Raw genomic sequence first — 26,527 nt, 5'->3', positions numbered from 1 at the left:
TGCAGCCTCTGGACATCGGTAGCAGCGCAGTCCCACAAACGTTTCTGGGTGGTGCCGGCACCCAGCCATTGCTCGGTGAGACCCTCCCCCAGAGAATCTGAGCAAGTCAAAGCCTCAGTCCCTCAGAAGTGAGGGGTTGGGAAATATCCACATAAGAGATAAAACTCAGGTGGAAGGTGCTGCCAGGCAACATGGTGGCATAATCAAAGACAGTGTAAAAGCAGGGAGTGGACAGAAGCCGAGAAAAAGGACAGGTGTGGAATTCCTGGTTGGGGAAAGCAGATCTCTAGGTAGCTGGGTGATGCCATTTTCACACCACCTGCGCATGTGCATGCACACTCAGAGGTGCCACAACAATCCACGTCAGTAAACTAAGCTGCACCATCTAGTGGAGAATGGAGACTGTTATACTAAGTTCCACCCAACTGGGCCAAATTCCCTCTTCAAAACCACCACAAATCTCTCTGCCTGCTTAGTTTACAGACTATAAAGCGCTTCATGGTTTGATTTCTAGGGAAAAGCGATGTAACATCTAACGTATTTCAGTCTGTCTGTTGGTCCATCGATTCAATTTTCTTTTTTTTCCTTTTTGTTTCTTATACATGAATACAGAAAGAGAAAATTTTTATTTTCAATTTTTATTAAAAATTTTTTCTAATTTCTACTTTTTGTAAGTTTTCATATTCTATTTACTTCCATCATTTCAAGTTATTCTATTTCATTGTATTCATTTTCTCAAATTTTCAAACACTTTCCTTCCTCCTCTTTTTTTCTCAAATCAATCAAGCTCCTTTCAATAACCACACCAAAACACACTTAGAATCTAGCACCATTTATTTGATTGTGTGTGTGTGTGTGTTGTTGTTGTTGTTTATTTGTTAATTTTAATTTTTTCCCTTATCTCAATCAAACTCCATTCAATACCATACCAAAACACACCTAGGATCTAGCATAATTTATTTTATTTGTCTGTGTGTGTGTGTTGTTGTTTTTAATTGTATTTAAAATTTTTTTTACTTTATTAATACCCTTTTTCCTTCAAAATGATGAAAGGAAGGAATTCACCCCAAAAGAAAGAGCAGGAAGAAATGACACCCAGGGACTTAATCAACCCAGATAAAAGCAAGATGTATGAACCAGAATTTAGTATCACGATAATAAGAATACTAATGGGGGGTCGAAAATAGATTAGAATCCCTCTCTACGGATATAAAAGAAGTAAAGGCCATTCAGGATAAAATTTTTTTTAAATGCTATAATTGAGCTGCAATCTCGATTGGATGCCATGGCAGCAAGGATGGATAAGGCAGAGCAGTGAATCAGGGATATAGAGGACAAACTTATGGAGAATAATGAAGCAGAAAAAAAGAGGGAGACTAAAGCAGAAGAGGATGACTTAAGAATAAGATAAATCAGTGACTCATTAAAAAGAAATAATATCAGAATCACAGGGGTCCCAGAATATGAAGAGAAAAGGGGTAGAAGGGTTATGTGAGAAAATCATAGCAGAACTTTCCCAACCTGGGGAAAGACACAGACATCAAAATCCAGGAAGCACAGGGGACTCCCTCGATTCAACAAAAATGGCTGAATTTGGATTCAACAATTCAGATTGAATTTCACTGAATTCAGATTCAACAAAAATCGACCATCAACAAACAAGACATATCATAGTCAGATTCACAAAATTCTCAGGCAAGGAAAGAATCATGAAAGCAGCAAGGGGAAAAAAAAGTCCTTAACCTACATAGGAAGACAGATCAGGTGTGCAGCAGACCTATCCACAGAAACTTGGCAGGCCAGAAAGGAGTGGGAGGATATATTTAATGCACTGAATCGGAAAAATATGCAGCCAACAATTATATCCATCAAGGCTGTCATTCAAAATAGAAGGAGAGATTAAAAGTTTCCCAAATAAAAGTTAAAGAATTTCCTAACAACTAAGCCCTGCAAGAAATTTTAAGGGGGATTCTCTGAGGGGAGAAAAGATGGAAAGGGAAAAAAAAAAAACAAACCCCAAAGCAACAAAGACTAGAAAGGACCAGAGAATACCACCAGAAACTCCAACTCTACAAGAAACATAATGGCAATAAACTCATATCTTTCAGTACTCACTCTAAATGCCAATGAACTAAATGCTCTAATCAAAAGACACAGGTCTGGCACAAAAACAGACACATACACTACTGGAACAGAATAGAGACCCAAAACTGGGAGCACAAATGTATGGCCAATTAATCTTTGACAAAGCAGGAAAGAGTATCCAATGGAAAAAAAGACAGCCTCTTTAGCAGGTGGTGCTGGGAGAACTGGACAGCAGCATGCAGAAAAATGAAAGTAGACCACTTTCTTACACCATACACAAAAACAAACTCAAAATGGATGAAGGACCTGAATGTGAGACAGGAAACCATCAAAACCCTAGAGGAAAAAGTAGGAAACAGTCTCCTTGACCTCAACTGCAGCAATTTCCTACACGACACATCCCCAAAAGCAGGGGAAAATGAAAACAAAAATGAACTATTGGGACCTCATCAAGATAAAAAGCTTCTGCACTGCAAAGGAAACAATCAAGAAAACTAATAGGCAACCGACAGAATGGGAAAAGATAGTTGCAAATGACATATCAGATAAAGGGCTAGTTTCCAAAATCTACAAGGAACTCACCCAACTCCACACCTGAAAAATGAATAATCCAGTGAAGAAATGGGCAGAAGACATAAACAGACACTTCTCCAAAGAGGACATCCAGATAGCTTACAGGCAAATAAAACAATGCTCAGCACCACTCATCATCAGGGAAATACAAACCAAAACCACACTGAGATACCACCTCGCGCCAAAGTGGCTAAAATGAACAAATCAAGAGACTATAGATGCTGGCGAGGGTGTGGAGAAACAGGCACCCTCCTACACTGTTGGTGGGAATGTTAACTGGTACAGCTGCTCTGGAAAACACTGTGGAGGTTCCTCAAAAAACTCAAGAGAACTCCCCTATGACTCAGCAATAGCACTGCTAGGGATTTATCCAAGGGATACAGAAGTGCTGATGCATAGGGGCACATGGACCACAATGTTCACAGCAGCACTGTCAACAAAAGCCAAATCATAGAAAGAGCCTAAATGTCCATCACCTAATGAATGGATCAAGAAGATGTGGTATATATATACAATGGAGTATTACATGGCAATGAGAAAGAATGTAATCTGGCCATTTGTAGCAACGTGGATGGACCTCAAGGGTGTCATGCTAAGCAAAGTAAGTCAGGCAGAGAAGGACAGATGCCATATGTTTGCACTCATAGGTCTAACAGGAGAACAGGAGAACCCTAATGGAGGACCATGGGGAGGGGAAGGGGGAAAGAGAGTTGGGGAGAGAGAGAGATGCAAAATCTGAGACTACTGAATACTGAAAATGAACCAAGGGTTGAAGGGGGGGCAGGGGAGGCAGGGAGGTGGTGGTAATGGAGGAGGGCACTTGTGGGGAAGAGCACTGGGTGTTATATGGAAACCAATTTGACAATAAACTATAAAAAAAAAAAAGACAAGGTAACAGAATGTATAAGAAAACAAGATCCATCTATATGTTGTTTACCAGAGACTCATTTTAGACCTAAACACACCTTCAGATTGAAAGTAGGGGGATGGAGAACCATCTATCATGCTAAAGGACACCAAAAGAAAGCTGTAGTAGCCATATTTATATCAGACAATCTAGACTTTAAAATAAAGATTATAACAAGAAATGAAGAAGGGCATTATATCATAATTAAGGGGTCTATCCACCAAGAAGACCTAACAATTGTAAACATTTATTCTCCATATGTGAGAGCACCCAAATATATGAATCAACTAATCACAAACAAAGAAACTCATTGATAATAAAACCATAATAGTAGGGGACTTCAACACCCCACTTACAGCAATGGACAGATCATCTAAACAGAAAACCAACAAGGAAACAATGGCTTTGAATGACACACTGGACCAGATGGGCTTAACAGATACATTCAGAACATTTCATCCTAAAGCAGCAGAATATATATTCTTCTGCAGTGCACATGGAACATTCTCCAGAGTAGACCACATACTGGGACAGACAAAAATCAGCCCTCAACAAATACAAAAGATCGAGATTATACTGTGCATATTTTCAGACCACAATGCTATAAAACTCAAAGTCAACCAAAAGAAAAGTTTTGAAAGGGTAACAAACACTTGGAGACTATAGAACATCCTACTAAAGAATGAATGGGCTAACCAAAAAGTTAAAAAGGAAATTAAAAAGTACATGAAAGCCAACAAAAATGATAACACCAGAGCCCAAAACCTCTGAGATGCAGCTAAGGTGGTCATAAGAGGGAAGTATATAGCAATCCAGGCCTTCCTAAAGAAGGAAGAAAGGTCTCAGATATACAACCTAATCTTACACCTCAAAGAGCTGAAAAAAGAACAGCAAATAAAATCCACATCCAGCAGAAGGCAGGAAAGAATGAAGATTAGAGCAGAAATCAATGCTATTAAAACCAAAAAACAAAAAACAGCAGAACAGATCATTGAAACCAGAAGCTAGTTCTTTGAAAGAATTAATAAAATTGATAAACTGGGGCGCCTGGGTGGCTCAGTCGGTTAAGCATCCAGCTCTAGCTCAGGTCGTGATCTCACAGTTCGTGGATTCGAGCCCCACTTTGGGCTCTGTGCTGACGGCTAGCTCAGAGCCTGGAGCCTGCTTCGGATTCTGTGTCTCCCTCTCTCTGACCCTCCCCTGCTTGCACTGTGTCTCTGTCTCTCAAAAATAAATTAAAAACATTAAAAAATTTTTTAAAAAATTGATAAACTGCTAGCCAGTTTGATAAAAAAGAAAAAGGAGGGGCACCTGGTGGCTCAGTCAGTTGAGCATCCGACTTTGGCTCAGGTCCTGAGCTCACGATGTTGTGGGTTTGAGCCCCACGTCAGACTCTGCCTACAGTGTGGAGCCTGCTTGGGAGTCTTTCTCCCTCTCTCTCTCTGCCCCTCTTCTACTCTGTTTCTCTCAAAGTAAATAAGCTTTTAAAAATAAAAAAAAGAAATAAAAAGGTCCCAAATAAATAAAATCAAAAATGAAGGAGGAAAGATCAGAACCAACACAGCAGAAATACAAAAATTAATGAGAATATTGTAAGCAATTATATGCCAATAAAATGGGCAATGTGGAAGAAATGGACAATTCCTAGAAACACATAAACTAACAAAACTGAAACAGGAAGAAATAGAAAATTTGAACAGACCCATAACCAGTAAAGAAATTGAATTAGTAATCAGAAATCTCCCAAAAAACAAGAGTTTGGGGCCAGAAATAAAAGGCATCCAAATTGGCCAGGAGGAGGTCAAACTTTCACTCTTCACAGATGACATGATACTCTATATGGAAAACCCAAAACATTCAACCAAAAAACTTCTAGAACTGATCCATGAATTCAGCAAAGTGGAAGGATATAAAATCAATGCACAGAAATTGGCTGCATTCCTATACACTAACAATGAATCAACAGAAAGGGATATCAAGGAACCAATCCATTTACAATTGCATCAAAAACTACAAAATACCTAGGAATAAATCTAACCAAAGAGGTAAAATATCTATACATTAAACTATACAGAGTTTATGAAAGAAACTAAAGACACACACACACACACACACACACACACACACACACACACACACAGGAAAAACATTCCATGCTCCTGGATAGTAAAAACAAATATTGTTAAAATGTCAATACTGCCCAAAGCAATCTACATATTCAATGCAAACCCTATCAAAAGAACACCAGCATTCTTCACAGAGCTAGACAAACAACCCTAACAAAAAAAATTTGTATGGAACCAGAAAAGACCCTGAATACCCAAAGCAATGTTAAAAAAGAAAACCAAAGCAAGAAACATCACAATCCCAGACTTTACGCTGTATTACAAAGCTGTAATCATCAAGACAGTAGGGTACTGGCACAAGAACAGACACTCAGATCAATGGAACAGAATAGAGAACCCAGAAATGGACCCACAAATGTATGGCCAAGGAATCTTTGACAAAGCAAAAAAGAATATTCAATGGAATACAGACAGTCTCTTCAGCAAGTGGTGCTGGGAAAACTGGACAGCGACAGGCAAAAAAACTAAATTGGACCACTTTGTTACACCATAACAAAGTGGATGCAAGACCTAACCGTAAGGCAGGAAGCCACCCAAATTCTCGAGTAGAAAGCAGGCAAGAACCTCTTTGACCTTGGCCGCAGCAACTTCTTACTCAACACGTCTCCAGAGGCAAGAGAAACAAAAGCAAAAATGAACTATTGGAACCTCATCAAAGAAAACCATCAGCAAAACTAAAAGGCAAAGGACAGAATGGGAGAAGATATTTGCAAACAACATATCAGATAAAGGGTTAGTATCCAAAACCTATAAAGAACTTATCAAACTCAACATCCAAAAAAACAAATAATCCAGTGAACAAATGGGGTAAAGACATGAACCCACACTTCTCCAAAGACGACATCCACATGGCCAACCGACACATGAAATGATGCTCAACGTCACTCATCATCAGGGAAATACACATCAAAACCACACTGAGATACCATCTCACACATGTCAGAATGGCTAACATTAATAACTCAGGCAACAACAGATATTGGTGAGGATGCAAAGGATCTCTTTTGCACTGCTGGTGGGAATGCAAGCTGGTGCAGTCATTCTGGAAAACAGTATGGAGGGTCCTCAAAAAACTAAAAATAGAACTATCCTACGACTAAGCAATTGCAACTTAGGTATTTATCCAAGGGATACAGGTATGTTGTTTCAAAAGGGCACATGTACCCAGAAGTTCACAGCAGCACTATCAACAATAGCCAAAGTATGTAAAGAGCCCAAATATCCATTGATGGATGAATGGATAAAGAGAAGGTGGTGTGTATATATACGTACATATATACGGAGAGAAAGAGAGAGAGAGAGAGAGAGAGAGAGAGAGAGAGAGAGAGAGAGAGAGAATATTACTCGGCAATCAAAAAGAATGAACTCTGCTATTTGCAACTATGTGGATGAAACTAGAGGGTATTATGCCAAGCGAAATTACAGAAAGACAAATATCATAGGACTTCACTCATATGAGGACTTTAAGACACAAAACAGATGAACATAAGGGAAACAAAAATAATATAAAAACAGGGAGGGGGACAAAAACAGGGAACTCTTAAATATGAAGAGCAAGCAGAGGGTTGCTGAAGAGGTTGTGGGAGGGAGGGTGGACTAAATGGATAAGGGACATTAAGGAATCTACTCCTGAAATCGTTGTACTATATGTATATTAACTTGGATGTAAATTTAAAAAAATAATTTAAAAAAAAGATATTAGAGGCATGTATTTCAGTGTCAAAGCCCAGTTAGAATAATGGTTTGAGGAAGGAAGGTTTTAAAAGGTGTAATTGTCTCAGCAAAGAGGACACGGAAAAACTTACAAGCGAAAACAGCCTAAGGCCACAGAAGACTTACTCTAGCCAGATGTCTCACAAATGTGTAGCCACAAGGAAAGGGTAAGACAGAGGGTGTGTGAAGGGCTCAGAGATGCCAGAAGCCACAACCCAGAGGGCATGTCCTGGGGATGATGGCTAGTAGCATAAACAAAGGAGGCACCACCACTCTCTGTCCCAAATCTACCAACAACCTGGCTAACTCTGTTTACTCCTCCATTCAGACCACCCCAAAAAAATCTTTTCAAAAAAATGTAAATGAAATTAAAAAGAAAAGAAAAGTGGGTAAACATGCTATTTGAGAAAAACCTCAGGATTCCCAGAGGAGAGTTTAGTCAGCAAGAGAAAAGACAGTGAGTCATTTTGCTCAGATGGTGTGACATTTAAATTAAATGTTCTGTGACAACAACACATTTAGGGAAAAAATTACAAAAAGACGACACTAGCGGATAGGAAAGAGTAAAGTGGAAAGTCCAGAATGCACATAAATGGCCCAGATGGCTTGAAATGTTATGGTGAGGGAGGGTAACTTCCTCCATGGTATCCTCTGTCTGTTCTTGCTTCTTCAATGGCAAATCTTGAGATTGCTCATAAAATAAGAGAACCCAAGTTTCACCACGAACCCTTTCCTCCAAGCCCTCAGCTGCCTAAAGTGATGGCTGATGTTGAAGGGAGGCATTACCTTGTGGTTTTTCAATTCAAGGAGAGGATTCTTAAAACCCGGTGTCCTCTAACACCAGATACAACACAGCAGAGGGAAGAAAGCTTCTCCATGCTGAAAACATTGATTTTGATGAAGGTGTCATTTACACAGGTGTTTGAATTTGTCAAAGACATTGAATTGCAAATTTAAGATTTGTGCATTATATGTAAAGTATACCTAAAAAAAAAAAAAAAAAGCCCAGTACTAAAACAAGCAGAAATACGGAGTGCCCTGCAGGTGGCATAAACATGTATCTACCAATTTACTGTACTCAGAACAGTGCCTGCCACTTACTTAATGCTCAGTAAATGGTGGCTAAAATTATAAGTATTATCTATTACAACAAAGCTACTAGCTAAGTGTCATCCACATTGTTGTGCAAACTTGAAACCTGCTATTTGGGAAAAGTTTGAAATTGATATGAATCTGTGTAACAAATTACTATGAAATCCAGTCATACTCCATCACTCTGATCTATCATAAAAATCCCATAATTTTTACATGCCATATCCAATTTATCTTGTCTTATTAATATCAACTGTATCCTAATTAGAAATAATGACCACTCCATATATACATATAAAAGTAGAAGATATCAGTGGGTAATTTGATAGTTTCCCAAAGGAGCTAAAGCTGAATTGTCATGGAGGGCTGTGACTTGTGGTTGGTTCTTGGTCCCTGCTCAGGAAAGTATCCCACACAGGTGAGAAAACTGAAGCACAATCGTTGATGAAAACCTGTCACTGGTAAAACTCAGAAGTGCAATGGCTGCAAACTCTTCACACATGAATATAAGTTACTTGAGAGTGGGGGGCAAGGACCACAAAGGCACAATGATAATTCTTTCTTTTTTCCCAGAAAGGCAATCCCCCCCCTTTTTTTTTTCAATAAACTAATCAAATATTTATCAAGTACCTACTATGTGTCAAGTCATGCGCTGGGCTTTAAGGAAAGGACAAAGGTAACTTCATTCATTGATTCATTCATTTATCATTTCTCTTCCCATTTCTTTTTTAAAAAAATGTTTTTTACCATTTATTTATTTTTGAGAGTAAGAGGCAGAACATGAGTAGGAGAGGGGCAGAGAGACAGGGAGACACAGAATCCAAAGCAGGCTCCATGCCGAGCTGTCAGCACAAAGCCCATTGTGGGGCTCAAAGTCACGAGTAGGGAGATCATGACCTGAGCTGAAGTTGGACGCTCAACTGTCTGAGCCACCCAAGTGCCCCTCCTCCTTTAAGTTTTGTTTAATCTCTATACCCAACATGGGGCTCAAACTTAATTAGACCCCAAGACCAAGAGTCATGTGCTCCTCCTACTGAGCCAGTCAGGCACCCTGCTCATGAACTATTTAATGGATATTGGGAATGTACATAACTTGTCAATTTTAGGCCTGTTTTTAAAAGTCTAAAATTAGGGGCGCCTGGATGGCTCAGTTGGTTAGGCTTCCAACTTCAGCTCAGGTCATGGTCTCACGGTTTATGGAATACTAAAAATATATTTTTTAAAGTCTAAAATTAATTTACTATCTTACAATTAAAACTATTTTCACACAAGCAGGAGGATGATTCCAAAGTAAGCCAATACATTTGGTAGTAGTCCCAACGGCAGTTTTATTTTTTATTCTTCGCAGTATAGGTAAGAAAAGCCTAAGAATAACAGGATGTCAAGAATGGCAGCAAGTGTTTACTGGCTTTGTCAGATAGTTCTGGGTAGTCAAGTCAAATTAGGATCCAGAAATCTGAGGTGATTTCTCATTATAAGCTGCAGCACTCTGTAAAATGTTAGGTTGATGGACATATCACACTCAATACTAGAAAGCTGACTGTTTCAATCTGGGCAACAGCAGTGAATGGATTCCCGATTCTCTGTCTGATAACATTTAGCTCTAGAAAGGATTTTTCATGTTCTGCCCCAGCATTTAGGTGTGGCTTGAAAATATGCCCAGTAACAAGTAATTGATTTGTTTTTCTGAAAATTGAAGAAAAACATCCAGTGTTGGGAATATACCAAACTCTCAAGCAACCACACCTTTTGCATTCAGTCTCAAAAGATTCCAATACATTATTTTCAATGTAAAACGGTGACACTTTGGCTCTGAATGATAGGTTTAGGCTCACAAGAAACAGGACGTATTGCTATAATACACCAGAGCAGGTGTATTTGAAATAGAAGAAATGACTTTACTGACATTAACAGTGAAGTGAAACACTGTTAGTTTACTACATACTGTTTTTTATTTCAAACACTTGCATAAGCACCTTTATCTTCAGGTGCCACCACACCTAAACATAGTCATGTCTGCACCCAGTTTCTTGAACCTCATGCTTTAAAGACAGGGGCTCACCACTGCCATTTGATCATGTTTCTATTTTTTGTTACTTCCTAAAGCACTGATTGAAGAATAGGGAGTAAACTGTTACCTGCTGGATGCCATTTGGAATGGCATTTTGCTGTGGGATCTGATGTACACCTCAGCTTAACATGTCACAACAGAACATCACCCCCCACCCCTACCAAATCCGCTTTACCCTGGCCTCCCTGTCATGGTTGATGGATCGCACCTCCATCCTTCCGCTTTGCACAGGTCAGTAACTGTAAAGCCATCCCTGGTTCCTCTTTTTCTTCCACCTCACATTTCGTCCATCAGCAATTCTTTTCTAGCTCTATTTTACAGTACATCCAGAAACTGACTATCCTTCACCACCTCCATGGCTCCCATGCTGGTCCAAACCATCATCATCTCCCATCTAAATACATCCATGGCCTCCTAACTAGTTTTACCACTGTCACCCCTGCACCCCAATCTCTGTTCTCACCACAGCAGCCAGGGTGACCCTTGTCACTCCCCTACTCCAGACCCTGCCATGGCTCTGTGATAGTTAGCTTCACACTGTCAACTTGGATAAGCTATAATATCTGGTTATTCAAACACTAATCTAGGTATTGCCATGAAGGTATTTAATAAATGTGTTGACATCTACAATGGGCTCACTTCAAGATTATTTTGATAAGATGGATGGGCCTCATCCACAGCTGAATGGCATTAACAGCAAAACTGAGGTATCCCTGAGGAAGAAGAAATTCTGTCTCAAGCCTACAGAATCAGCTCCTCCTGCCTACCAGGTTCCCTACAAATTTCAGACTGGCTAGTCATTGCAATCACATAAGCCTATTCTTTGGAACAAATCTCTTTATGTATGTATGTATATGTATGCTTGTACATGTGTGTGTATATATTTGTAAGTACACATATGTATCTTCGCATGTGTATATGCCTACATGTATACGCATATATATATATCTTCTACCTGTTCTGCTTCTCTGGAGAACCCTAATAATAGCTCTCTGTGTCAAATATCTTCTATTTGCCCCTCCAAGTCTATTCTCCTCCTATTTCCACACTACTCTTCTTCCTGGGTGGTTGATCTGAATGAATGCATCAACAATTATCCTCCAGTTGCTTGTGGCCGTGGAAAGTCCTGACAGGAATTGAACATAGGGAAGGGAGTTGGGTCAGGATATTTATTTCCGCAGTTTTTTCTCTATGAAGTCACCTTAATACCATACATTCAAGAACTAAATCCCCAAAGTGGTCCTATGAGGTAAGGGATATTATTAGCCACATTTTACAGATGAGGAACTGGGGCACACTCCAGGTCATACAGCTAGTAAGTAACTGTTTTGGTAATCTGCTACTGCATAAAAACCACCCCAAAGTCAGTGGCTTATAACAATGTAGTCTTTTTTATTTATTCATCTTGAGGGAGAGCGAGCACAAGTCAGGGAGGGGCAGAGAGAGAGGAGGAGCCAGAGGGAGAGAGAGAATCCCCAAGCAGGCTTCATGCTCTCAGCACAAAGACGGACATGGGGCTCAAACTCATGAACCATGAGACCACGACCTGAGCCAAATTCAAGAGTCAGATGTTTAACTGACTGAGCCATTCAGGCACCCCAATATACTTATTCCTTATGGTTCCTGTAAGTTCACTGGCCTCAGCTGGGTAGTTCTTGCTTGAATTATCTAATATAACTATCATCAGTTATTAGCTAGGGCTTGAGTCATCTGAAGGCTTAACTGGGCTGGTTCTCCAAGATGACTTCTTTACTCCAGTGTCAGCTGGGAAGACTAGAGTAAGTGGGGGCTGTTTGGGCATTTCTCTCTCTCTTTCTCCACAAAGCCTGGGCTTCCTCACAGCATGGTGGTCCTTACATGGAAGCTACCTTCCCCCAGAGTGCATGTTTTAAGAGAGTAATGCAAAAGCTTTAAGATTTCTTATGCCCTGGCCCCAGAAGTCATGAAGTATCACTTCTGCCCCACTCTATTTGTTTCATAGGGCCAACCCAGATTCAGTGTTTGGGGATACTAGAAAAAGGCACAAATACCAGGAGGGATATTGGGGGGTCGTCTTTAAAGACTTACCACCACAGTAATGGAGCTGGTATTTGAACCCAAGCAGTCTGGCTCTAGAAACTATAGATAGTCTTAACCACTCTATCATGAGGCGTCTCTATTAGGAATAAGTGAATAAATTCATTACTTAATTGTATGACTAGCAGGAATTATTCTGGTGATTTGAGGCTCCAAAGGTGAATGAAAGTCCCTATCTCTACAGATAGAAAATTATGTGCAATTTTTAACTGACAACCCTTTCTCTGTTTCTAAGCACCCTAGTTCCAAAAGTTAAGGGGCACTCTAGTTGGTGCTGGGGCGGGAGGTACTTGGTAGAAGGGACATAGCTTGAGGAAAAGCAGGGAAGGTTTGGAAGTACTTCCGTGGAAAAAGTCTTATGAAAGATCATATTTTAAGTGAAGAAAGGACATAGTGAGTAGGAGTGAGTATTTCCAATGGGAGCTAGCCATGCCCCAAAGGGATTACCATCCAGCATGAAATGCATTGGCTTGTGGACAAGTTCTACACAAACACCACCCTTTTATACCTTATTACAGCCCTGGAAGAGAACTTAAAAAAAATAATCACCATCACCACTGTTTACTGAGTACAGGCTTGCACCAAGCACTGTGCCAAGGACCTTTCATCCACTATCTCCTTCAATCCTCACGTTACCTTTGCAGGGCAGGTCTGACCATGATAACCAACTTTGGAAAGTTCTGGAATGTGTTTCACATATCTAGTAAATAGCTGACCAGTATGTCAGTATGACTTTCCAATGCCCATTCTTCTAGTCACTGAGTAATGCCACATATACAACCCTTGATATAGACCTTGCCACCCTGTGTCATTGTCATTCATTTTGGGGACATCTCCCTAACTAGTAAGTGCCTCCTTGTCTCCTCCCCTCCCATTCAGAAGTATGGATTTCTTTTCGTTGCAGTCTTTTGTGCCCAACCCAGTACCTGGTCTCTGGTAGGTCCTTTAAAAACAGTTTTAATGGGGCACCTGGGTGGCTCAGTTGGTTAAGCATCTGACTTCGTGATCTCACTGTTTGTGGGTTCAAGCCCCACACTGGGCTCTGGGCTGACAGCTCAGATTCAAGAGCCTGTTTCAGATTCTGTCTCCCTCTCTCTGTGTTCCTCTCTGACTCGCACTCTGTCTCTCAAAAATAAATAAAACATTTCTTTAAAAAGTTAAATTAATAAATTATGATTTTTTTTCAGAGAAGGTAAATCTCAGCCTAAGGCTTTTAGATAGTCCGTGTCTAGCAATCAGACCCTTATCAATTCACTTTTAGGAGGCATAAGCAGCAATAATAACCCTACTATCTTCTGTCTGCCCTTCTTGTCAGCCTTATCCACGGAACAGCCCATCTCTGACTAAAAAATCTCTCCCGCCCTCCACATTTTGGGAAACACTGTTTTATTCTATGCAGTGCTTACAGGAGTGTCTTGGGGGTGAGGTGATGAAAGAGAGGTGATATTTAGTGGCAGGGCTTGTGATTTTTTCTTTCCAACTCCCCACTTCTCTGTGGGTATTCCATTTATTTTTAGATGTTTATACTGGTTTTCCAAAGATCACCAACACTGACTATCATGATCTAACAAATAATATATCTGAAGAAAACACCTCTATTCTCCAAAGTTCCTATAGTAAGACATTCAATATATGCCAAAGAGCTACTGCCACTGTTGTTAAAGCTGCTAAATTATAAGTTTCAACCGTGTAAGATGAAGGTAGTGATTACATTTTTCATAAGATCAAGAAGCAATAATCCATACATATAAAACTGTGCCAGGAACATGGGACAGCAACTATTCACAGGAACACTTCCCTAATGAAGCAGAACAACGTGGGGAAAAAAGAGAACCCTTAAAATTAGGAGCCCCCCTACCTGCTTCTCCAGTCTCCAGCACAGAGAAGCCACCGAATGAGACCACGCTCACTCTCTTATTTATTTACTTTTTAGTATTGTTAATACCTGATAGATTTTGAGGAATCTGCAAATTTATGGAACAATTCTAATTTGCCCATAATTTCACATCGTAAGTTCAACTCTGGAGGTGGGCAAGGAATGTGAGAGTGATTCCCTCAGTCTTTTTAATAATACATTCCTTAAAACCCTTTCTGGGTGTTTTACCTCTGTTAAATGCCTTTTCGATTTATACTGCTTTTTAAACAGAGAGGTTTTAAGTGTGCTATTTTTGTGCTCCATTATTAAAGTGATATTTCAAGAAAGAATGACTTCTTGGTCACTAAGATGTTACTAAGGAGAATCTTTTCCAGAAAACATGAAGACTTTGTTTGCATGGTGTCTCATTTTCGTCTCTACTCATTAAGCCCTTTCTAAGGCTTCTGCCTCAGCCCAGCACTAAAAACGACAGGCAGTACAAATAAGCACATTTATAACATTAGGTTTTCAATCAATAAAAACATATTTGAAAGAGCAAAGAAAAACAAAACAAGCAACAGAGGCCCCTAAAAACAAGCAGAAAAACTAAACAAATTTAGAAAAACTGGACTGAGGTCCCAGTGGGAAAATGTCACCTCCTTGCTTATTTATTTAGGATTTGTGTTCTCCTTGCTTCCCAGAAGGATTTAAGGGAGCAAGGAAAATGTTTTAGTTCTTCCAATATCTTATCAACTGAAACCTAATTGGGACAGTTTAAGTGCCCTAAGAATATCTGAATTATACTCTGTTAATTAAAAAACCTAAACAAAAAACAGCTGTGCTCTTATCCCATTTATATGGTCCTCAGGCTTGGGTATGCACACATTCTCAATTATCCCCATCTTTACTAAGGAATTAGATGTAAATAGTATTAAGTCAAGCACTGGTTAAATTCCTATTCAAGGCAGCTGAAATACCCAAGCCTAGTTCAACACATGTATATGTGCATTAAAAAAAAAACCCATAGTTAAGATTGGAATTTAAGTCACTATATAATTCTAAATCCTACATGTAGTTTAAAGCCAGGAAATATGTGCTTAAGGCCAAAATTCCATTCCCCTATCTGTCCTGCTGTGGTTATGCAGGCAAATAATAGTTAAAGTAATTTTAGAGCCTCTTGCTATACTTTTAGGTATAATTAAGTGACTTAAACATTGAGTTCCTGTCTAAATTCACTATTTGTTTTCTCAAATTATATACCAAGCCCTGATCTTAGTAGAACATCATTATTTGTTTCAATTTTCACACAACCCCATGCCCCACCACTGCTAACTTTCTTCTCATGAAGCCATATGCAGGTTATAAATCTCAACCACATTTTTAATCTATCATTTCTTTAAACTAAAATGTGAATGCCATTTAAATTTAATCAGGCTTTTGGAGGATTCATATGATGACTTTAACATACATTAGTAGCAAAATTACCCCCAAGACAATGGTACAGGAGTATCTTTATATGCTTATTTATCAGACATATTTGGAAATATAAAGCAGGTGTTGTAAAAGGGCCCTATGATGTCAAACAAAGGACACAACACCAATTCCTCAAGTCTTAGAGTATCACAGATACAAAATGGGTCCTAACATCTTTTACTCTTTACATAGGCAATAATAATCTAAGGCCTTCAATATTTTAAAAAAATGTAAATAAGGCTTATTCCATATTATCAATACTTAAAACTACTTACAGTGAGCATCACAGTTATTTTCACACATAACTGCTACTGGTTTTCTTGTCTAACTCCCCACTAGATTATAAACTCCTTGAGGACAGAAACTATGCCTTGTCTTTTTTACCCCAGGGCCCAACTCAATGCTTAGTTCATAGCAGATACTTCATCAGCATTGAGTGAATGTTAACTTATTTGCTAAATAAGCTTGTGACAGTGTCTTTGTATCACTAAGTTGAAAATTTTTGTACTAATCTTTTCATACCTGTGCAGGAATGATAATATTAGGTGAGTTGTGAGATCTTTAGACTTCAGTTTCCCTACATGAGAAATGGGCATATTGATACATATCCCACTGACATCACAAAATTGGATGGGAAGGAGATAAAATGATACAATGTATTTGAAGGTATGCTAAAAACCAGAAATTATTATTTTATATCTACAAGCTATATAATACCTAGTATTGATCAAAGGCAACTGACAAGTCCTTGAGATAGGCAAAGTAGCCTTCCTCTAGGAACTCAACCACCTCAATGACGACACTTTGCTAAAGGCAAAAAGCAATCTTAGCTTAACATTATCCCAACCTCCAAGATCCTATGAGTCTACTTTAACATATGAAAATTCATCTGGAAACTTCCTTTAGCTCTACCCTCCAGGACAGAATTTAGCAATCATCCTTTAAGTATATGGCCCACTGATACACAACTGAAGGGTCTCATGACTAGGGTTTCACTAGACAGTAGTAAATGACCTTTTCCTAATGACAACTAGCCCCTCAAGGTCCTGGCAATCTTGCTTCCAAATTACATGGAGACCTATGCTATCCCTAACCTCCTTCCAACTTGAAAGTATATAATCAGTTACCTGTCACTACCCCAGTGAAGCTCTTTCTGCTCAGGGTGTGTCCCCGTGCTTTAATAAAACCACCTTTTTGCACCAAAGACGTCTCAAGAATTGTTTATCATTTGCTCCGAACCCCACCATTTCCACATCAGTATAAACGAAACCAGCTCAAACGAAAGAATAGTTATCAAAATGATAGTTACATGGATTACCTGGGAGCCTGAAGATTTTCAATGGATGATAATTTATGCTTTTTCTTCTTCTGCATTAGTTAAAGAAAATTTTGCCACACACTTCTAATTTAAATGGAAGTGATTCTATTCATTGCTAGAACCGCTCTCCTACTTCCATCAAAGGTCTGTGACTTTCTGACCCTCCCACAGTATTTAAATCAGAGTTAAAGGAACCTCCCGTGCCAAATTTTAAACTCCTCACACATTTGCTGATTTTCCCCAAGCCAGATTCCTGCTGAAAACAATTAACTGAAACCCTCAATAATTGGCTCTCTAATTTCAATACCTTAAAAAAATTTTTTTTGGAAATAAAGAAAACAGTTCCCCTTGGCAGCACATATACTAAGATTGGAAATAAAGAAGAGATATAAATAATAAATAAATACTTTAAATTCTAACACTGATTTATAACAACAGGACAACATATATAAAGTATCTTATCTAAAAAATTTTGTAAATCATGCCCAGCTTTAAATCTAAGCACAAAATCATTTTCATATGTATCTACAAACCACATGCGGTTTCTGTTAGATAATGGCAGCAAGTGCCTAACACACTCAGATACCACATTTAGTTTTAACTTGGGGAACCAATTTAAAATAACAATTCCTACATACCTATTCAAGGAGATTTCCCAGAAGATTCTAGGCTTCCCGTTTCCTCTAATTTGCATAGTTGCTATAAACAGAGATTCAGCTGGTTCCACTTAACTGGCCATAACATGTAGCCCAAGTCAAACCCTGAGTAGTTGCTTCCACAAGGTATTATTTTCTACTAATGTCTATTTTTTTAATTCAAAAATTGTGTCAAACCATCCACATGAACCTGTAACTCTACTATGGGATTATAAAATGAACAAGTTATGGATGAAAAGATCAAGGAACAGAAAAAGTATTGGTGATTTGCCAAGTTTGCAATGAATTTATAATGAAACCATTAATGGAATGGAGAGCTTTGTGTCAGAGGTCCCTGTGGAGCCGCACTCCCACTCAGAGCCTGGGGAACACGTCTTCACAGGCAGCCCTCCTGTTCGAATCTTCTACATATTCACCTGTATATCTCCAGCACCTAGCACCGTATCGGGTGCGCTCCTCATAAATGTGTCTGGTCAATGTGCCAGTGCAGCAGTGAAGTCCAACACATCGGCTGTGTTCTTGTTCACAATGGTCCACTCTCTCCTGCTTCATTTAGGGATCTCAGAGACCCCTTACTGTCTCCCACACAGTTTGATCCTGATGCACATATGTACCCAGCAAAAGGACCACTGCGAGAGAGGGTCTGCGTGGTGGTGATACTCAGAGCTTCATTTCTTGCTACAGGGCTTGCTACAGGTGGAGTTACTAGTTCTCATCCTTAAATCAATTCAGCTGACCTTTGTCTCAACCCAAACCTGCTTAGAAGACCAACCACCATTTTCCAAAGGATTATACACACATTAGCTCTCAGAGCATACTTAACTCCTATGCCTACCACCTATGTCAAATAGATGAGTTTTGGGTTTTTTATACGGATGCCCCTTAACTTCTAGTCCCAAAAATCAACTCTCCCAGGGAATTAAGAAAGCTATCTCATCACGGATTACAAAATATTTTAACAATTTTATAACCCTCAAGTTCTCTGGTTTAATCTCTAAATACACATTTTTGAGAACATATTCAGTAAGATTAATTAGTAAAACCTAAGACTAGTTGAGGTCACCAAGAGATGTGGCCAGAAAGATGCAGCTGAGTTCCAGTCACAATGTCAACACTCAATAGAACAAGTGTCAGCCTCCCCACTTGCAAAGCAGGAGCACAACTCCGCAGCACAGAGCACCCGCGTCCTCAACATTCCTTTATGTGAGTAAAATTAACCTCACTATCCAATGAACTTTTTGTGTTCAGGCAAATATTCATACTATATACTGCTCAATATGTTAGCCACTATCTACATGTGGCTACTGAACAGCTGAAATACGGTTAATGTGGGGGCACCTGGGTGGCTCAGTCGGTTAAGCATTCAACTCTCAGTTTTGGCTCAGGTCAGGATCCCAGGGTTTAGGAATTGAGTGTCATGTTGGGCTCTGCGCTGTCAGTGTGTAGCCTGTTTTGGATTCTCCCCCTCTGTCTCTCAAGATAAAATAAACAGTTTGCACTCATAGGTCTAGCAGGAAAACAGGAGAGACCTAATGGAGAACCAGGGGGAGCGGAGGAGGGAGAGAGAGTTGGGGAGAGAGAGGGATGCAGAACTTGAGAGACTATTGAATGCTGAGAATGAACTGAGAGTTGAAGGGGAAGGGGGAGGGGGGAAAAGAGGTGGAGGTGATGGTAGAGGGCACTTAAGGGGAAGAGCACTGGGTGTTGTATGGAAAACAATTTGACAATAAAATATGGAAAAAAATAATACATAAATAAATAAATAAAAGATAAAATAAACAATTTAAAAAGATTTGGCTAATGTGACTGACACACTTAATTTTTAATTTAGTTAATTAATTTAAATAGCCAATGTATACAGAGTTTGGAACAGTGCAGCTGTCCAAGAACTAGCTATGAAAATTTTAAAGTACTGTAATTTAAGGACAAATCTAAATTTCTAATCTGTAAGATCCATACTGGAAAGATCCATACTACAATTGGCTACAAAGTTTGGTGTGACAAGCAGTATTCAGCTTTTTTTTTTTTTAACTTTTTTTTTTTTTTTTTTTGGGGAGACAGAGAGAGACAGTGTGAGCAGGGGAGGGTCAGAGAGAGAGGGAGACACAGAATTCGAAGCAGGCTCCAGGCTCTGAGCTAGCTGTCAGCACAGAGCCCGATGTGAGGCTCGAACCCACGAACCGTGAGATCATGACTTGGGCCGAAGCCAGACGCTTAACCAACTGAGCCACCCAGGAGCCCCTCAGCTTTCTTAAAGTATACAGATACTACCATTAGACTCTCCTCAATCTCCTACTAATAGGATGTAATTCAATGAAAATGATTTGGTGGGGAAAGCCACCTTGCGGGAACACATCTCCAATCTGGAAGAACCAGAATGAGAGGCAGGTAAGAAGCGAGAGGCAGAAAGAATGTTCCTCTTCAACTACAGAAACTAGACTTTTAGAGCCACTCTTGAGACTTCCATTTTGAGGCATCTCTGTGATGTTTTAATAAAATCACTTTTTAAATTTTTTTAAATGTTTTTTATTTTCAGAGAGCGAGCATGAACATGCACCCACACGTGACCAGGGGAGGGGCAGAGAGTAAGAAAGAGAATCCCAAATAGTCTCAACATTGTCAGCGAAGAACCCAATGAGGGCCTTGATCTCACAAACCATGAGATCGTGACGTGAGCCAAAATCAAAAGTTGGACACTTAACCAACTGAGCCACCCAGGTACCCCTTTAATAAAATTAACACTGAATTAGCCAGTAGAAACTCTATTCTTGGTTTACTGACTGCAGGAGCAGAAAAATGAATCGGATGCTCTGGCTTTGGGAACGCCTTTAACAGACTGCCTGCTATGAGGCCACACCAGAGCTCAGCCCTGCCTGGAGCAGCTGCCTGACAAGGGTCCTGGGCCTGTATATCCAGCCTCTTGGCTGGTGCCACTACATCTTAACTGCATTCAAAACTGCGAGACAACTGCTTTAGATTCCAGGTTTCTTCATCTCCTTTGTAACCGCCCTTGTCTAGTCCACTATCTCCTCTCTCCTAGATGCCACACTGGCTTCCTAATTGGTTTCCTGTTCCATTCTTAACCCCCTATAACTCAAGCTCTACACAGCATCCAGAATGACCCAAGCGCATTGTTGAGCAACCATCACCACCACCATCCATCGTCTCCAAAACTTTTTCATCTTCCCCAAGAGAAACTCTGTACCCATTAAATACTAACTCCCCACCCAGCAGCCCCTAGCAACCACCATTCTGACTCTACGAATCGGACTAGATACCTCATATAAACAGAAGCATGCACTGTTTGTTCTTTTGTGATGGTTTACTTCACTTAGCACAATGGCTTCAAGGTTCATCCATGTTGTAGCATGTGTCTGAATTCACTTTTAAAGGCTGAATAATGTTCCTTTGCATGTCTACAACACATTTTGCTCATTTGTTCATCTGTGGATAGATAGTTGGGTTACTCCCACCTTTTGGCAACTGTGAATAATGCTGCCATGAACATGGATATATAGGTATCTGCTCAGGTCCCTGCTCTCACGTCTTTGGGGTATATATCCAGAAGGAGAACTGCTAGATAATATGATAATTCTATGTTTAATTTTTCCTTTTTTATGGAAGTATCAGTGACACACAATGTTCCATTAGTTTCAAGTGTACAACATAGTGATTGAATAACTCTATACCCTATGCTGCACTCACTACAAGTACAGCTATCATTCTGTCACCATTCAACGCTATTACAATACCACTGATATCCCCTATACTATATTCCCTATACTATATATTAGTATATTATCTATGTGGTACCTTTCATCCCCATGACTTATATATTCCATAATTGGAAGCCTGTGTCTCCCACTCCCCTTTACCCATTTTGTCCATCCCTCCACCCACCTCCCTTCTGGCAACCATGGGTGTGTTCTCTGTATTTATAGGTTTGATTCTGCTTTTGGGGGTTTAATTTCTTGAGAAAGTGCCATACTGTTTTCCATAACAGCTGCATCATTTTACATTCCCAACATCAATGCATAAAGTTTCCAATTTCTCTACATCTTGCCAAAAACACTTGTTATTTTCTATTTTTTTATAATATACATCCTAATGGATGTAGAGTAGTATCTTTTTTTTTTTAATTTGAGAGAGAGAGAATACATGCAGGTGAGAGAGGGGCACAGAGAGAGAAAGACAGAGAATCCCAAGCAGGCTCTGAGTTCAGCACAGAGCCTGATGAGGGACTCTATCTCACTGTGAGATCATGACCCATGCCAAAATCAAGAGTTCAGATGCTCAACTGACTGAGCACCCAGGTGCCCCTCTATTTTATTGTTATGATGCATTTCTCACTACTTAATATCTTATTATTTTTGTTTATTTAAACATTAGTTGCTTATCTCCCCAAACCAGAATGGTAGTTGCACGAAGGAGGACAAGGAGTTTGGCTGCCTTGTTTGCTGCCGGAACCAGAACAGGATCCAGCACTCAAATACATCTGTTGAATGAATGAGAGACCTCAGGGCTACCAACATCAGCACTACCACAGTCTCTTTTTATGTTCCCTACATAAAAATCTAGGATCTACAGGAGTTCAGGGTCCCCTTCTGCTACTCCGACAAACCAGAGGACCATGAAGAAGAATTGGGAAGATCTTTACAAATAAATTAGTGCTATTCCCTGTGAAATATGAAGAAAGAAAAATGTTGTCAGACTAAGACCTTGAGGGCACTCAGGGCCTTTGGGAATAGCAGAGGCAGTAATTATAAACAGGAGAATGTGCTGGACTTCTCTGGAAGCTCTTGGTAGCTACTCATATGCAAACATAAAAGACACAGGTCCTATGGAATCGAGTAAACTCACTGGCCAAGAGTGAAAACTATTAAGGTTTTTTAAAGTAGAAAAGCAAGTTGTATAGTCTTTTTTTATTATTACCTATTCTTTCTAAAAAACTTTTTTTCTTTTTCCCCCCCCAAAAAAGGCTGGCATTTGTTACTCAACTTCATGAACATCAGTTCAGGCAGCCTGAGAAAACCACAAATAAGTATGTCACAGGGACTGCTTGTCGTCTGCTTGTTTTCCGTTCTTTCCAGAGTTGATAGAAAGCTTTTACTCAAAAGAAAACTTTTGAATTTTAGCAGAACCTTCATTTCTCAGCTTTCTTGCAGCTAGAAGTGGCCATGTAACTAAGAACCAGCCAATGAGATATAAGCAGAGAGCTGCATGAATTAGGCACAATGTCCTTAAAGGAAGGATATATGCCCCTCCTTTTCTTCCTTATTTTGGCTGGAACAGAAACAGGATGGCTGGAACTTGAACACACATCTAAGTATATGGCATAGCAGGGAGAGGCAAAGATACCGAGTGCCTAATGGTTTGAAGCTGCCACACCAATCTTGCATTTCTTGCATTGCCTACCTCTAGATTCTGTTATGTGAGAGAGAACCAAACTTCTGTTTGAGCCATTATTATATGGGGTCTGTTACTGGAAGCCGACCTAGTCCTGACTCACACAGAATCCCTTCAGCAAGATTACAGAACCCCACCACAGAAATAAGGTCTCCCTAGATACAGATGACAAAGTAGATTGTTCCATAAAAGTCTGAGTTGTTTTGAGCCCATGCCAAGCCCAGCTTAGCCAATGAGGCAAGCAGGTAGGAGTGATCTGCCATATCTGACTATAGGTCAGAAGGAAGGTGAAGTCAATACCAACGAATGATAAGGATAATGAAAATGATAACAGTGATGGCTAACATTTAGTAAGCACTTACTATGTCCCAGGCACTGAGGTAAAGGGATTTACATGTACTAATTTGTTTTAATTTCACAACAATCCTGAGGTTCCTGAGGGGTTTTTTTTGTTGTTTTGTTTTTTTTTTAATATTCATTTGAGAGAGAGAGTGCGAGTTGGGGAGGGACAGAAAGAGATTGAGACACAAAATCCAAAATAGGCTCCAGGCTCTGAGCTGTCAGCACCCAGCCCAACACATGGCTTGAACTCATGAACTGCGAGATCATGACCTGAGCCAAAGTCAGACAATAAACCGACTGAGTCACCCAAGTGCTCCACAATCCTGAGGTTTAAGAAAGATAAATCCTGGTCACACACAATCTATGAGTGACAGAACAAGAATGTGAATCCAGGGAACACTGACTGCTGGGGCCATATGCCTTACTTTTACATTGCATCCAAACAGAACATCCATTATACTTCTCCCACAGAAGAATATGGCAGTCAGGCCTCTTGAAGCACACCACTCCTTTACCAAGGAGAACTTTCACTGGACACCCTCCTCCCCTCAACGTTTGATGCCACACCAACAATGCCCATAAGACCCCAAATATATAGCCAAGCATGAATTTCTACTTGTTAGGCACATGATGCCTCCCAGTCATTAATTTTCTTGACTCATTTATAACTTAAAGCCATTAAATTACAACTGAAACAATTATAGTATGAAAACCAAGCTACATGTTTATTTTGAAGCCTTATTCACACTTACACCAATATCACTATTTCAAAGCTATTTCTTATGACTCATTCTCTCCTGGCCCCATGTGTTGCAATAACATAATGAAATCTGTACCAGTTCATCAAATAGTCAATATTTTATAGGGGGAGCATCAACATAGACAGGAGCCAAGTTTTACGTTAAGGAGGTGGACCCCTCATACTGCCTGTCAAATGACCTTGGTGAAAATGCCCCACTGCAAAACTGGTTTCACCTTACATAAAGTTGGACTTATTCAATCAAGTCAATTTACATAATTGTTCTAGGCCTCAGCTTCCTATCTATAAAATGGGTATAGAAGAGTTACTTTCTCAGCGTGACTTCAAGGATTCAGTGAGAGTACGGGAGTTAACTACTTGGCATAGTGTCTAGGAAACAGTAAGTGGTCAGTAAGAGGTAGCTACTTTTAATAATTATGATCGGTGGGTGGCACAATCTGACTGAAGAAAGCTCTCAGCAAACCACTGTGTGCAATTACTAAACAATTTTCCAACAACAAAAAACTGAAGAAGATCCACTATCACTGACTGGAAAGATGACTCAATCTAGCGGATTCTAAATCCAGACGATTTTTTTAAAGATGGCTGTCTGGAAATCTGACTTCTTATCTTGACTTGGCATAATCTATACCATTACTAACCAGAATGCACATTTTATTAGCCTTTGATTGATATTTAGTCTTTCCTGTCCTATCCCACAATTATTATTCACTATTCTCCGATTGCCTTTGGTGGTGGTTTTAAATCAGGGACATTAAGTGGGATTTTTTTTTTCGTGTTTTTTTTTTTTTTACCCTTTTACTCGTAATGGGTATAAAGTAGTCCGGGATGAGCATTGCCTTTCATTTTCTATTCTCCACTGGGAGACATCTATGCAGGGCACAGGTAACAAATGGATTTTAAAAGCTATTACAACAGGCCTTTAAAAACAGCCTTAATTTTGAATCCATGAAACTCAACTGAATCAGGATGAGTTTTCAGAAACACATCTGCTTTAAGAATTTATTCCTTCAACAGTTATCCTGAGCCCTTTCTAATCACTCATGCAGGACGCCACTAGTTCTATTAATAAAAATCTCCCAAATAGTTGAGGTAAATCCAACATTTCACTATTTCAGGCACTTGCCCTTACCCAGATCCTCACACCAGAGAAAAATGCAGCAGCCTTCCACTGTTCCAATACCCACTTCCAGGAGAATACCCTTAAAAAAATGCTTACTGTGATTTTCCAAGTACATTTGCTATTTGGAGGGTACACTCCAGGAAAACCTTCACTGCCAATAAATCCAGACTCTCCAGTGAGAATGCCGCCACATGTGAAAACAGGTCTAGGAAAATAAAAGAAGGAAACTTAATTTGAAAGTGGGTCTAATAACCCAATGTCAACTTCAGAAAGGTGTAGCCTATTAATATGGATAAAGTTAGTATTGATTAATAAATGCCTGCACCATATACAGAATTTGAAATACTTGCTAGCTCTTAGAATATTTAAATTATAGACTCATAAAACATGCAGTCCGGTTGCCATCTGTCTCCATCCTAGTAACATCAATTTATCCATCCATCCATCAGCAAATTGTCCACATAGTGTTAAGAGCTTATAAGAAAATAGCAAACGGATAAACAAGCAATTGATTAATATTAAAAAGTTGTAATTTCCTAGATGTGGAGAGATGCCTACTTCTCTCCTTTTCTGAATATCGTTCACCATTGACAGGGCCTCCCATTTATAAACGGAGGTGGTTGGTGATGGAGATGGAAGAGGGGATGTCAAAAGTGGCCACGGAGTGGGTCCCCCAATCCAGGTCCAGGGCCCTCCCGCAGCTGTGATGGAGGTGGCGAAGAGTTAACTTTCCGGGAGCGGCCCGGCGCGCGCAGCGCGACTCGTTTTCCCCGAGGCTTCACGCCTCTGGGCCGAACCTCCCGGAGGAGGAAAACAAGTAAAAAAGCAAAGTCCACAGATTTGGGCCCTAGTGCCCCCCTCCGCCCGCAGAAGCACTGGGGGAGAGGAGGCGGAGGTCAGCGCCAGCCCCGGCCACGTGGTGGCCTGGCCAGCAGCGGGGTCGCAGGCAGG

The 26,527-nt window shown here is 39.9% G+C and overlaps 1 protein-coding gene across 1 annotated transcript in view; it reads right to left on the bottom strand.

Annotated features, from left to right (window-relative positions):
• Nucleotides 1-26,527, bottom strand: part of PCOLCE2 (procollagen C-endopeptidase enhancer 2) — an 80,146-nt gene that overhangs the window by 47,547 nt on the left and 6,072 nt on the right. Inside the window, exon 4 of the mRNA XM_029938764.1 lies at nt 25,673-25,781. Within this exon, the coding sequence (XP_029794624.1) occupies nt 25,673-25,781 (109 nt within the window). The remainder of the gene's footprint in view (nt 1-25,672; nt 25,782-26,527) is intronic.

Source organism: Suricata suricatta, chromosome 5, assembly GCF_006229205.1.
Source record: "Suricata suricatta isolate VVHF042 chromosome 5, meerkat_22Aug2017_6uvM2_HiC, whole genome shotgun sequence".
NCBI classification, from domain to species: domain Eukaryota; kingdom Metazoa; phylum Chordata; class Mammalia; order Carnivora; family Herpestidae; genus Suricata; species Suricata suricatta.
Note: the sequence above shows the minus strand (reverse complement) of the source record. Positions and strands in the feature narration are given on the sequence as shown.